The sequence below is a fragment of the Desmodus rotundus genome, chromosome 13, assembly GCF_022682495.2.
Source record: "Desmodus rotundus isolate HL8 chromosome 13, HLdesRot8A.1, whole genome shotgun sequence".
In the NCBI taxonomy this organism is placed as follows: Eukaryota; Metazoa; Chordata; class Mammalia; order Chiroptera; family Phyllostomidae; genus Desmodus; species Desmodus rotundus.
Window position 1 is genome coordinate 30,393,482 of NC_071399.1, and position 13,866 is coordinate 30,407,347.

A 13,866-nucleotide genomic window follows, 5' to 3' on the forward strand; every position below is an offset into this window, starting at 1 on the left:
GAAGAAAAAAAGCAAGACTTGTGCCATAAAGTTCTGTTGCTTCTAACCAAATCCTCCCTAGGAGGGATTTTGGAGCTCCCCTGGGAGCCCCAGTGACTTACCCCTGAATCCAGGTGGGCCTCTTTCTCCAGGAAGGCCTTTCAGCCCAGGGTGTCCAGGCAGTCCAGCATCTCCCCGGGATCCAGGCTGGGCTCCCAGGACTTCACCAGGAAGGCCCCTGTCCCCTGGGGGCCCGACTAGTCCTGGTAGGCCGCTGGGACCTGGGAGTCCATCAGGGCCAGGGAGGCCCATCGAGCCTTTGGATCCTCGGGGCCCCACGAATCCTAAAAGGAAACACGGGTCATCCCCCAAACTGCAGGTCAGCATTGTGATGTTGTAAGAGAGACATCAGAGATATGCTGGAGACCCCAGGGGTTTGCAGTCAGGGTCCTCAACTCGAGCCCGGGCCCTGTGTCCCACTTTGGAGCCACAGCACTCACAAGACCACCCTGCATCCCTCTGCTGTCTGGCCCTTAGCCCTACAATTTAGCTGCAGTGGATGAGGCCTTCAGAAACAACCCCCCTGGACATAAATTGTCATGATTCATGGCATCTTGTGTTGTGCAACTAATCCCAAGAGACAGCTTTTGTGGGACCTTCCAGGATGTGTTTGCACGTGAGGCACTGGGCAGTGTGACGGAAAACCCCTCAGAGCCCAAACTGTGGCCCCTGTAACTCTCTCCCTTGTCATCAGTCAATTTGGAAATGCTTTGAAGGGGAATCAATAGACCTTTGTCATTGTGAGTATCAACTGCCCACATTTGGATGGAGGAAGGGTGGCTGTCATGTGCTCGGGCAATTGTGTCTTTCCTGAACGCCACTGGGCCAAATGGTCTCACCACTACTTCCCCTGTCAGTGTCCTCACCCCTGATGTGACCTCCGATTGAACTGCGGGAACAGGAAGTCATGTGTTTGTTCAGAAGGAGAGCTTTTTGAGGTCATTCTTGCCTTGGCTTCAGTGTGCAGGGCATGGGAGGGAGGGCACTGTCTGCCCCTTCTGTGTGGTCCACCTGACAAAAAGACCCCTTGCACAGGGCGCCGGGCCTTTCCTAGGATGGGAACGCTTGGCGTGCCTATAGCTGGGAGATGGGTTGAACGGTATGGCTGTGTTTGGGACCCAGAACAAAGGATCTGGACATGACCTGAGAATTAACTAGCTGGACCCTATTTCAGAGTTTTAATGCTGTGATTTACCCAATAAAGAAGAGCTATGGCTTTCATGGAAATGTTAAACTATACATGGGAACTGTGCACCTAAATTTGTGGGTGTGAGTGTGGGTGTGGATCTTATTTCTGGGACAGACTCCTGGTGTGTTCTGCAGTCTTTGAAGTGGGGCATTTTCTTCTGTATGTGGTGACAGAAGCATAGTATATTCCATTACCATAAAGAGTGACATGCTTTCCAAAATTGAATAGATCAGTTACTCCTTTACCCCTTCCCTCTGGTCTACCCAGTCCCTGGTCACTTAAGGGCTAACATTTCAATATAGAGCGGGCTGTCCACCTGTTGTCAGCTTCCCAAATACCCTGATAACGGGCATGTCCCACTCGTTCTCCACACCAGGAGAACCCAAGTGGGTTCATGCCCACTTGTCTGGGCACATAAATTATGATTACGAGGTGCCCTTCATATTCAAGGCATTAATGAATTGTTTTCCTTCTCTCAAAAACAATTCACTTCACTTTTGTGTATGTGGGATCAACCAAGGGGCAAAGCTATAACTCCCAAACATTTAGGTGCTCCCAGCAGGGCAACAAAACGATACAGTCTGATTCTCTGGTGTGGTGGCAGAAAACTTTCTTTGTTTCTCTCCAAGGCAGGTTTTTACCAATGCCTTAACAAAAGACACATGGAGCACGCGTCCCAGTTTTCAAAACACAGTGAAATACATAATATGAAAGGCAACTGGATATAGGTTTGCAACCATCTTTATGAATCCAGGAAGGAAATCTGTCAGAGACGGAGGCGAAGTTCTACATTTAGGATTAAACCACTTGTCTGAGTGTAGGACAGGGAAGAGGCAAAATTTAATTAACCTTTGCTGAAAATATTTACTAAGGACCTAAATCTAAGGACACACAGACCCACTGCTCTGAGTGATATTCCAGACACGTGGAACATTTATTCAGTTTCTGGATCCCAGTTTAAAGTGAATGCTGACATGCTGGAAGGCAGTAATGGAAAAAGTACGGAATTCTGAGGGCGTGGAAATTACACCCTCATGGAAGGCCATGAAAAGAAAGTCAGGCCCTGGCTGATGTGGCTGAGTGAATTGAGTGCTGGCCTGAGAACCAAAGGGTTGCTGGTTCGATTCCTAGTCAGGGTACAGGTCTGGATTGCAGGCCGGGTCTCCCTCTGGTGGGGCGCGTGCGAGAGGAAACCACACATCCATGTTTCTCTCCCTCTTTTTGTCCCTCCCTTCCCTCCTCTCTAAAAATAAATTTGAAAAATCTTAAAAAGAAAGAAAGAAAGAAAGAAAGTCTGCAATCCCAGGTCAGGGTGTCTGTCCTTGAGATGACGTGGAGAGAGATGACTATGTCCCCCAGTGTGAGGGGTGGACATGCACTAGAACTACTGGCTCAAGGAAATACCGATGGAGAACCTACTCGAGGCAGATTTCATTTCAACCGGGGAAGAACTTTCTAGCAATAAGAGAGTTTCAACATTTCACAGGTGCTGGGTGACAAGAGGCTAGAAGAATACCTGATCAGAATCCTGAGGGAGGATGTTTAGCCTTGGGTGGCCTTAGTGACTTCTATAGTTTTATTTATTTAAATAATACAATTCTAAAATGCATGGGCCTCTGCATACCAAGTGACACAGTCATACTCACACCGTTTCAGTCATGACCACACAGGACATCTGGGCGTGGGGACACTGAATCGTGCTAAAGAGCATGCTGACACCCAAGCAAGTACTCCTACTTCTCACCCCACTCATTCATTACCAGAGACACAGTCACTTCCCTCCATACACAGCTAAGTGAGCGCCTTCAGCTCTTTTGGCTACTTAATGACTTCATAATTCCTCGCTGTGTCAAACAGTGGAATGGGATGGTTCAAACTGTTTACTCAGACAAACTACAGGCTGGAGAGTGAGCAGATAATGCTGTGAAAAGCAAAAACACACACACTTCTTAGCTGGTGAGTGATCAGCAGATTGGGAATCGATGGTGAGAGGACTGTGTGTGCCTTTAATGATAATCGCACAAGAGCATAGCACTGTGTGCCTTTAGAATGTTTGCTGTTAACCAGAGGGAGATCTTTATGCACACCTGTCTCTTTTTTGTGTGTGCCAAATCTGTATTATCCTCTGCCAACACTCCAGTACAACATTAGTGATTAAAAAATTCAAGAATTCTAACCTCCGAAGGACAAGAACAAAAGCTGGCATCAAGCATGCATCGGCCCAGTTTCTACATGTTACAGACAGCAGAGCTGGGCGCCCTGATCATCCGCTCACAGCCATGTCCTAATCTAAGGGCCTGAGGGGGTCCAACCTGGCTTACCTGGGGGTCCTGGGAACCCTTCACGCCCTGGATCTCCTGCGAGACCCTTGGGTCCTGGTGGTCCATCCACTCCTGGGAATCCTGGTATCCCTCTGAGGCCTTTGGCACCTAAACAACCCAAAGAAATCACAACATGTATCAGAGCCAGGTGAAGAAATCCCAGCAGTAGGTGAACGGGAAGCAATCAAGTTTGGCACTTGAGTTAATGTGGTGTCTTATGAAACTAGGAGATGGGGAGGCTGGGACCTCAACCTTAAAACAGCACCTCTGGCCAGCCACACCCAATTGTGGACCCCACAGACCCTGGCAGTGGGCTCCATGCCAGGCTGGGCTGACTGGTGAAGGGCTTTCCTTGTTGAAGCTGGTAAAGATGGGAAGAGGGGACTGCTTCTTCAAATGTCCACATATCAACACAAGGACACAAGGGTCACGAAGAACAGGGAACCATGACACCAATGAAGAAAACTAACAAAGCTTGAGTAACCAACTCTAGAGAATTGGCGATCAGAAAGTGCCTGACAAAGAATTCAAGTGAATTGTCCTAGAAAAGCTCAGTTCATATGAGAGAACACACATGGACAATAAACAAAATCAGGAAAATAATACACACATATCACGAGAAGTTTTGCAAAGAAATAGAAGCCATTAGAAAACAAGAAACAAACAAACAAACAAACCCTCCAGCTGAAGATCATAATGACTGACCTAAAATAGAATCTCTGGGCTTACAGAATGATTTCCAGTGTTTAAAATTAATGCTCAAGGACTCAAACTATAAGAATAACATTCAATATTAAGGTTCCACAGGGCTCGGAATGCCTGGGTGTGAATCGTAGCTTTTCTATGTGTGTCGTTTTGGACATGTTTCTAAACCTCTCTGGACCTCTGTTTCTTCATCTGCAAAATGGGGAAATAACACCCACTTCATGGGGCATTATGAGGACAATGAGATGACTCCCGTCAAATACCTGAGCAGGGCTTGCACAGGGGTGAGCTCCACAAATGCTCTAATGAAAAGAAAGCTGGACTTCATGCTTTTCTACCCATGTTCATGGCTTTCCTCGGAAAGTGGATGCTGTGTGACACCCACCCGCACTTCCCCCCTCAGGAGTGGGTATGCAACAGCAGACGTGAGCGAGAAGAGTCAGGCTGGAAGCACGCCAGGGGCTGTTGGCCTGGGAGCCCTGGTCAGGAAGTGAAACTAACAGCCACAGCAGGATAGTGGCCTGGACACCCAGGCTCTGACTTCTGAGCCCTTTGCAGGGACCAGGCCTCAGGTTACGTCTCTGGTCTGGGTGTGTGTCACATGTATGGCACTCTGGTCCTCTCTGACCACAGAGACTTCTTTGTGTAAGTTCTTGCAGAAAGCAAGGTTCTCAAACTGACACTAATCACATGTTCCTAAACACAGGGGGTTCTTATGAAAAATTCATCCTATTTGTCTGTTTCCATCAATGTCAAGGTCCAGCATCAATGTCAAGGTACAAGATCAAAAGCTCCACAGACTTGCTTGAGTTGAGCAGATGCTGTATCATGACTCCCAGGCCTGGGAGGGTCTCTCTCTGATAGTCAGGAAATGAAGAGAAGAACTCAGAGCTCCAGAAACCTGACACCCCCACATTCACTGAAGCCTGGACTACAGGGGCACAAGAAGGGGCCAGACAGACCAGCACCTGCAGGGCACCACCCTCCTGCCTGGTGGGCTGGGAGGAGCTGTCTGGTCACCCCAGGCAGTGAGTACAGGCCTGCGGTTTGGTCAGCTTTCTGAGTGATGGAACGCCTCTCCGCCTCTTGCCTATGGCCCCTCTGACCCTTTCTACTCTAGACCCCGCTGGAGCTCTGGGAGGTGGATTACACTGGCACTTCTCTGGGGGCCACATTTTGCGTAGCAAGGTGCTTGAAGGTTGACTAAGTTTCCTCCAGTTATAATGGTCTGCCCCTTATTGAAATTCATTCAACTTTCTCCACTGCACTCTGCAAACATTTACAATGTTTACCTTAAACATTTTTAATAAATATGGGAAAACTTGAAAGTTTTCCACATCCTTCACCCAGAGCCAATATACCCAGATTTGAAACATGTTGACTGATATTACTTATAATGAATGACTTAGACTAAAAAGAAAGTAAAACTTCATACCAGCTAAATAAAGTAACTCCTAATCTATTGTGCATCTTTGATCTGAACGTTTTCAGATGGGAAGCAAATCTGAGGCATTTTTCCAGGTGTCTGTGCCTGCCTGGTCTCAGGCTCAAGAATTCCCTTCATCTCAGGCTCTCAGGCACCACAGCCAGCACTGGCAGCCAGGTGCTTTGGGACACGTTGTATTTCTCTGTAAGTACTGAGAACAGCAGCCTCCTCTCTGCAGCATGAGAGGTAGGTGGGAAGGGTTGTGAGCAGGTGGTGGAGAGGCGTATCAGTACAGTAGGAATTCCAGCCTCTCCATGCTACTGTCCTTTTAGAAATGACCCTGCAGGACATTAGGTTGGGCTGCTGCTCTGCCATCATGTAGAAGGGGACAATCCAGCATTCTGGTGTTTTCAATCTTTTTCTATATGAGGGCAGAAAGGGGTTGAGAGAGCCTCGTGGAAGCACCTCCCTTTGGCTGGGGAGAAGGAGCGCCGTGTATGGCACCCACAAGTTCTCACTGTGGAACCCTAGTCCCTGAGGGTCTTGTCAGCAAGGTTGGCCTTGGCAAAATGCATGGTGTAGCAACCAAGGCTTAACCCCCACTCACGCTCTGAATAAATGCATCGATTATCCAAAATTTCCCATTGATAGTATGATCCTTGTAGACTATTATCTCCCAGTGTAATTCTGAGAGAGATATGAATGTGAGAGAGAAATATCAATTGACTGCCTCCTGTACATGCCCTGACTGGAGATTGAACCTGCAGCCTCTTGGTGTGTGGGAAGATGCTCAAAGCAGCTGAGCCACTGGCCAGGGCAACAGACCCTTATTCTCAATTGGGGGGGATGAGGAAGGAGCAGTCAGTACCAGTCAGAGCCAAATGATGTTCCCTCTCACACAAGACTGCTGAGTCTGAGAACTTGCCTGTCCTAGACTGACTGACACAGGCATCTGGGCATCCCCGAGCAGCGGTGGTGGTTGCCCAGGCCCCACCTGCTAGCTCTGTACCGCCATGCCACCAGTGGGCGCACAGACAGCTGCAGACACTGGGCTCTGTCATGGAGAACCCTTATTTATTTCATGTGGGCTCTTTAAATAGAGTGATTGCTCTGTGCAGCAGACAAAAGCCCAGTTCCTCCTAGATTGTAGAGACAAATCCCAGCCCTGTTTCTTTCTGCTTTCATCTCAGTTAAAACCCCAAAGAAACAATCCCCTCCCATAGGTTCTTCCCATATATCCTGAGACACAAAGGGATAAAAAAACAACAACAACCCAGAAATAAACTTTCCTCCCAGGCTTAAAGAGGCACTTCAGTCTCATCAAGGTTTGTGCTACAGCTGAGGCTGAGTCCTGTGTAGCAGGAAATCTCCTTTAGACTGGGGTTCCACTAGGTGTCAATTACCACGCACACTTCTTATACTAAGGAGTAAAAGTCTGCCTCCTTCAGAAGCTACCGTTTTGTAGGAGAGTGCCAGGATGGCAGAACACGATGACATCCAGGGGCAGAAAGGATGTGGGGGCAGAGGAAAGAAGCACAAAGAGAGGCAAGAAAAATGAAGAGTCAAACAGGAAGGCTGAAAGTGCTCTCTAGTTTACTGGAGCACATTACCTGTGGGGCCTGGGGGGCCTGGCTGGCCTGGCAATCCCTTGGGCCCTCCAATACAACCTGGGAAGAGAGAGAAAAGAAAGATGAAGGGAAGTATCTTTAATGCCAAGTCTCATGGCTTTGTGATATTGCGAAGGTCAAGAGCACCAGGCCTGAAAAGTGGCTACCATTTTTATGCTCAGAGTAATCGAATGAATTAATTAATATTGATCTGATGTAAATAAAGGTTTAATTTTATCACATAATGAAATTAGAATACTAATATAAAATGCAAATACGGTAAGGCCAGTCAAATAAAAATGGCGCTCCCTTAGGGCACCTGAGCCTCCGCACTGCTGAGTTAATCTAGCTCCTCTCCAGTGAGTTAACGTCAATACCTCTTTTGTCTGGAAATGTCCACCAGTGGATGAAGGCCATTCGTGATTTCAAAAGCAATTCTTTGATTCCTCCTTTGTGACTTTGAATAGTTTCAGAATTAGTCACAGCAATAGCTGCTTTGAGCCACATAAAATGAAACCTGAGTGGTAGCCACTTCTGGCCTGTGTGGCTGGGGCAGTGACACGACGCGGGGGTATTTTGTTGTCTGGCCTTTGTCTTCGAAGTGTCCTTCATCCGTGTGCCTCGGGTTTGGCCAGGCTCCTAACTTGACAGAGGCTTTGGCCTCCTCTGCTACACTGGGGACCAAGGGTGTACAACCTGGCCAGCCCAGGTCAAAAAAAGAAAGGGACCCTCTGTCTTTGGGGGGCCCGGCCTCCAGCCTGCAGAGGCTGACACCCAGGGGTCTGCTTACATCTGCATCACTGGCCAGTTCTCTGAAAGCTATGGGGTCTGCCATGCTGCTCGGCACTTTTGCTCTGAGTGCCGGGTCCACTCCCACAACTCGGCCTAACCTAAACCTCAACCTCCTGCAGGAGGTCCACGGATTCTGATGCTGATTCTCCAACCCTGACATTCGTGCAGGCTTTGCTCTCCACTGCTGGCCAGGTCAACCTCTGGATAGTCTCCCTCTCTTCTCACCCACCGCTAAGCTCTGCCTCAGAGTCATTTCCATATCCTGCCTCTGCCCGTCAGCCCTTCTTTCTAGCATTCATTTATCACCAGTCCAAATTGTGCTCTCCTGACATCTACCTGGGTTGGCTCTTCACCTTATTAACAAGCAAATACTTCACAGTTGCTTTTTACACATGTATAGACAGAAAGCTGAATAGGTATATGCATGTATTTTAGGTATAAAAACATATCTGTTGAAATCTTACCAATGTTGTACATTGATGCTTCACATTCGTGGGAAGACATGGTAACACTACGTGCTGTTATACTTGCCTATCTTTTGATTCTAAGCTGAATCAGACAGGGTGCCAGCTCCAAGTTTTGCACGTATTTATATTTCTTGCTGCAGCTGCATGCTCACTGCAGGAGCTTACAGGAGTTGTTGACGGGCCACATGTTTTATAAAACCCAATGTTTTAAAGGGCTCTAAAGACGGCAGATCTTCATGACAGTACCTGGCTGGATGACATCCTGTCCATCACCTCCAATGGGTCTTTTCACACCTGTGTCACAATCTGGGAGCAAGACATGATGACAGGGTGAGGCACTTTTGGAACAACTGACAGTGACTAACTTATCTATGAGTGTGTGTTGGTGGTGGTGGGAAGGTGGGGGGATGGGTAGGGACTCTGAAGGCCCATGGCTTCTGCACTAGAGGGAGAGGCCCTGTATTTCCAGCTGGTGAGAGGAGGCTGTTGGTGGGTCTGAAAAACCCTGGTGATTCAATACAGCATTCTTACAGGACACTCCTGGGAAATTTGTACATTGCCAAAAAAAAAAGGATACTGAATGTGTGTTGAAGCGCTACACAGTGTTTCATGACTTTAAAAGACAGAAAAAAGGATCCCCCATACCTATTTGTCCTGGGAGGCCTGGGGGGCCCGGAGGTCCGGGGAGGCCTGGCACTCCAGGGAATCCAGCATCTCCAGGGAAACCACGCTGGCCTTTGGGACCTGGGAGGCCCAGTCCTGGGGGACCCCTTTCTCCTGGAATGCCCTTGGTGCCAGGTGCTCCTGGGTAGCCTGCGTCCCCTGGGGGGCCTTTGATGCCATCACCCTGGGAGAATATTCAGTTTATTTCTTAAAAGATACATAAACCTCAAAGACACCACATTCCCAGTTCCCCTTCCTCTTTCCCCGAGTCCAGTGCTACAGATGGAGAGTAGAAAGACAGTGGAGATTAATACAAACCTACAGTCATGGTCTAACCACGTCACAGAAATAAAGGGCAGATTTTATAATAATCATGAGCAATGTGATAGAAGACAGTTCTGGGAGGCAAACAAATCTACTTGAATATTATTTTTTCTCTTTCCAAACCATTAGCACCCTTGCATTGATTGGGACCTTCATTCACGGGAAGAATTCTGCCTAAGAACAGTTAGGCATAGGTCCGGACAAATGAGAGTAGAAATACACTATTTTTATTGTTATGATTTAGCATTTGTGGTATATCTACTGTTCACAAGGGCTATTGTGTTGTTAAAGGAAAGGAAGTCTTTAATTTGGACAAGAAAGAAAGAGAAGTGTGCTTGTGAGGAGTAAGTAGAGGTGATAGGATCAGGATAGCAGGAAGCAGGGAAGCATTCAGCAACACCAGGCCCTATTAATGAAACTACTAAGCGGGTGTGGAAAACTAGGGTACGCAGTGGAGTGATCAAAGGGGCGGGGGCTGTGACTGGGGAGTTAGAAGGAATGATGTCTGCAGGGTCACAGGCAAACCATGGGCCCAGCTTCACACTCAGTGTGTCTGAACGAGCTGGTACAACAGCTGTGCAAATAAGTCCCACCCATCTGCCTGAGCCGTGAATGAGACAGGGATATTCAGACAGCAAGGAGGCAGCAGCTTCCAGAAAATGAAATGCTGCTGTCCACTGAGGTTACTTTTCTCCTTCATTTACAAAGGCATGAGGAGTAGTCGGATGATCACTGATCTAGGGTCAAGCTCTCTCTGTTTGCATGGTCCTGATTAAACCATACAACGGCCTGTGTTTTGGCTCTTTTAAGACACACTCAATGATAAGGGGAGGACTTTCCATTTCCCAAGGCTCTTGCAGAGGTCAAACTGAACACTGACCAAACTTATAAGTTAGTGGATAATGATGACGACCACTGGGGTGTGCTCACTGAAGTTCTCAAGGCAGATGTTTACATTCTTAGCTAAGAAGTGCCAGCAATCAAGGAATGACAAAAGCCACCAGACTGGGAACCAGAAGTGGTGGGGTTAGCACTGGCTCTTGATAGCAGAAAGAAAACAGCAGGCCCGGAGAGCCAGGAGCTGGGCCGAGGACCATGGGCCAGCCCTAGGTGTTGCTGGAGCTGGCTGCTCTCACAGCCATGGCGAGTGTGCTACTGAACACCAGTAATTCACACACCACATCAGGTCAGCCACTGTGATGAATCAAGACACATGCTCCTCCATACTGTGCACACCACACACAGAGATGCCATGCACACACATGCCGCACACAAAGACCACTCCACAATCATATTTGAACAGGCAAAACATGGAACACTGTTCAAACCACCAACATGATCCACTGTCCTCTTCACTGATCATAGCTCTGGCTTCTGTTTTCCCCTCTTGACTTTCAGATAAGGCTTATTAAGATACACGATCATAGCATTATCTGTGGTTTTGGAAGCATTCCGCTCAGAGCAGAGCCCCTTCCCTGACCCTCCCCAAGGCTACTGACACAGCTGAAGTCCGGTGATCACAGACTCAGACTCAGACTCAGGGCTGACAAGTCACGTCGCTTCTCGTCATTTCCTCATTCGCTGAGTGGCCTCCATGCTTTCATCTCAGAGAACCACGTGGTAGTGCAATTGGGCTACACAAATTCTCTTTTGAAAATAATTTTCAAAGTGATAACTAAAACAGCAATACTAGATTATTAATAATCTAGGTGTTTTCAAAGAGCCCAAGGAAAATGCACTGAAAACATTACCAATATTATAAAAGAAATGACCCACGTTAGGAAGGAGAAAGCCTTGGTTTTGGAATGAGGCAAGTGAGCCAGCAAAGAGAACGTAGGTAGGAATCTCTGAGGAGGAGGAAGAGAGCTGTAGGTTGAATTGGGTCCCCTGCAGATGCTTTTGTCATATAAGCTGCCCAGTCTGTGGTGCTTTGTTGTGGCAGCCCCATGAGGTGAATTCAAGGATTTTAGGAGTGGGGGGTGTAGGCTTGATAGCCATTGGAAAGAAACTGGAATCTAGGAAAAAAGAACTGAGAAATCACATTGCAGAGTCAGGAGAAAACTCCAGAACTGTCCATGGGCAAGGCAAGATGGCAGAGCTTAGGTGGGGAGGGGAGGATGGTGAGCAGAGGTGGAATCCTCTCTCCCGAGTTCATCTCCACCCTTCTTTGCTTCCAGCCTGCCCCCCACCCTCCAAGAAAGGCGGCTGGGACTCTGCACTTTGTGAGACATCCTCTCTTTCAATGCTGGTGTGTTTGTTGCCAAAGCAAATTGTATATTTTACAACTTATTCTCCGAAAATAGTGTTCTACCACCTATTTAAGAACATTGGATTTGGGGAGGATGGTGTTTCATTCTATGTTACACCAGGAAGAATATTTGTTATCTCTTTGACTTTTAAATATTCATTCTGGGCTTGGCTTCCTACCTAACTCACTACATCCTAAAACACAATTTCTGCTCATTAAAATAGAAAGGATTGCATGGGGTGGATTTAGGAGGGTGCCAGCACCATTCACCTCTAGGTGTTTAAGAACGTGACTGACGGGTTGAAGGCTGAGCTGGTCCCACCCTCGTGGCTACTCACAGGAGGGCCTGGAAGGCCTGGGAATCCATCGAGCCCGTCACGCCCCGGGATGCCATCGCCACCTTTTATCCCAGGCACACCTGGGATACCTGGTTGTCCCTTCTCACCTGGGAAAGAATTTGCAGTGTGACTTCACTCATACAGGGCTGCTACAGAAGGATATATAGTGCAAGCAATGCTTGGCCACAGAAGACTGACCTTTGGTAGTAATTGTTCTAGAATCTCCCTTTATTCCTTTGGGTCCAGGAGGTCCAAAGTCACCGGGGGCTCCCTGTGGAAACAGACACAAAATGTCTTCCTCCTTCATGCTGTTTAAGGAGGTCTGTGAAGATGATGGTTTTCTGTTCATACAGCTCGAGGGCCATTACCTGTCATCAAGCCCAGCGCTGTCCAAGAGAACTTTCTGCCATGTTAGATGTGCTGTATACCTGGCTGTCCAGTACTGTGGTCTCCAATCACAAATGCCTACTGAACACTTGAAAGTGGCCAGTGGACTGAAGAAATGAATGTTTAAATTTAAATAATTGCCAATTAATGGAAGCAGCCACATGTAGCAGACAGTGGAAATCAGGACCTTGCTACTCAAAGTTTGGTCCATGGACCAGCAGCAGGAGCCTCCCCTGGGAGCTTGTTAGAAACGTAGAAGAACCTCAGAACCCATGGGGGCAACTGAAGCAGGATCTGTATTTCAAAAAAGTCCCAGGGATTCACACAGTCGTGAACTGGTACGAAGCAACGATCCACAACACAAGGGGGCTCACTCTTAACTACAATTATTTAGAATTTGAATTATCTAATAAGCCTCCCAGTACAAAGGATGGACACGTGTGATCATTAATATTGAGAACAAAGAATATTGGAAATGGAAGTTAAGGTTGGGAGAAAACATACTTTAGAGACGGCTTATTGCGGGAATCACTCACGTTTCAGGCTGTAAAATTTAGTTTAGATTTCCCAGTGAGCCGCTTCATGGTTCAGGATGCAGTTTGATATGTGTGATATGCTAGTTTTTGGCAAATCTTGGTTGATCTTATTTGCAAGATTATGGGAGTTTTAGTGTTGGTTTAATTAAGTGGAATGTTACAAGTGATTAATGAGTTCCTTTCTCCTAAAAAAGAATTCCACCGATATTTGGTTTATTGATTGAAATCTGCGCAGAAAAGGGTGCTGTGCTATCAGAGCCCAGACGGTGTCTCACACGCAGATGCTGCTCACTTAAGTAGGTGTCGGGCACATGCCTGGAAGGATGAATTCATTTGTTGACCGATTATTCCCATACTTCCAACACTCTGCCAGACTCTATCAGTGCAAATATTTAGTAATGAAAAACCACCTTGGTCCTTCCTACTGCTGTGGGGTTAGCAGACATATGAACATATAATTAAATGCAAGACAGCAAACACATTCCCAGAGGTGTTTGAACACAAGCACTGTGGGCGTGTTCCAACACAGTTGGGCAAAGCCTGCCCTGGGAAGAGCTTAGACATTCCAGGTGCACCAAGTGGGACCCACTGGGCTTCTAGGAAATGGTCAATCATTTTAGAAACAATCCAAGATTCTACCGGTTTTGCCATTAAGTTCACAATTCTCACAACACACTCTTTTTTAAAGAAATAGATAGCCATAGCCTGGGGACGGTATTATTTTTAAGTTAGGATAAAACACAGCATCTACTGATTTTATTTGGATGTAACTATTTGTTTTCTGAGAAAGCCCGGGGCGTGGAGCAGAGAGGTGCCATGGGTCT

The 13,866-nt window shown here is 47.3% G+C and overlaps 1 protein-coding gene across 2 annotated transcripts in view; it reads right to left on the reverse strand.

Annotated features, from left to right (window-relative positions):
• COL4A2 (collagen type IV alpha 2 chain) overlaps positions 1-13,866 on the reverse strand; it is a 183,858-nt gene that overhangs the window by 29,355 nt on the left and 140,637 nt on the right. For both annotated transcript variants that reach the window (XM_045186661.2, XM_045186660.3), the window contains exons 23-29: positions 12,318-12,390; positions 12,120-12,226; positions 9,192-9,393; positions 8,793-8,852; positions 7,291-7,347; positions 3,550-3,657; positions 102-323 (exon numbers count right to left, since the gene is read on the reverse strand). In XM_045186661.2, the coding sequence (XP_045042596.2) occupies positions 102-323; positions 3,550-3,657; positions 7,291-7,347; positions 8,793-8,852; positions 9,192-9,393; positions 12,120-12,226; positions 12,318-12,390 (829 nt within the window). The remainder of the gene's footprint in view (positions 1-101; positions 324-3,549; positions 3,658-7,290; positions 7,348-8,792; positions 8,853-9,191; positions 9,394-12,119; positions 12,227-12,317; positions 12,391-13,866) is intronic.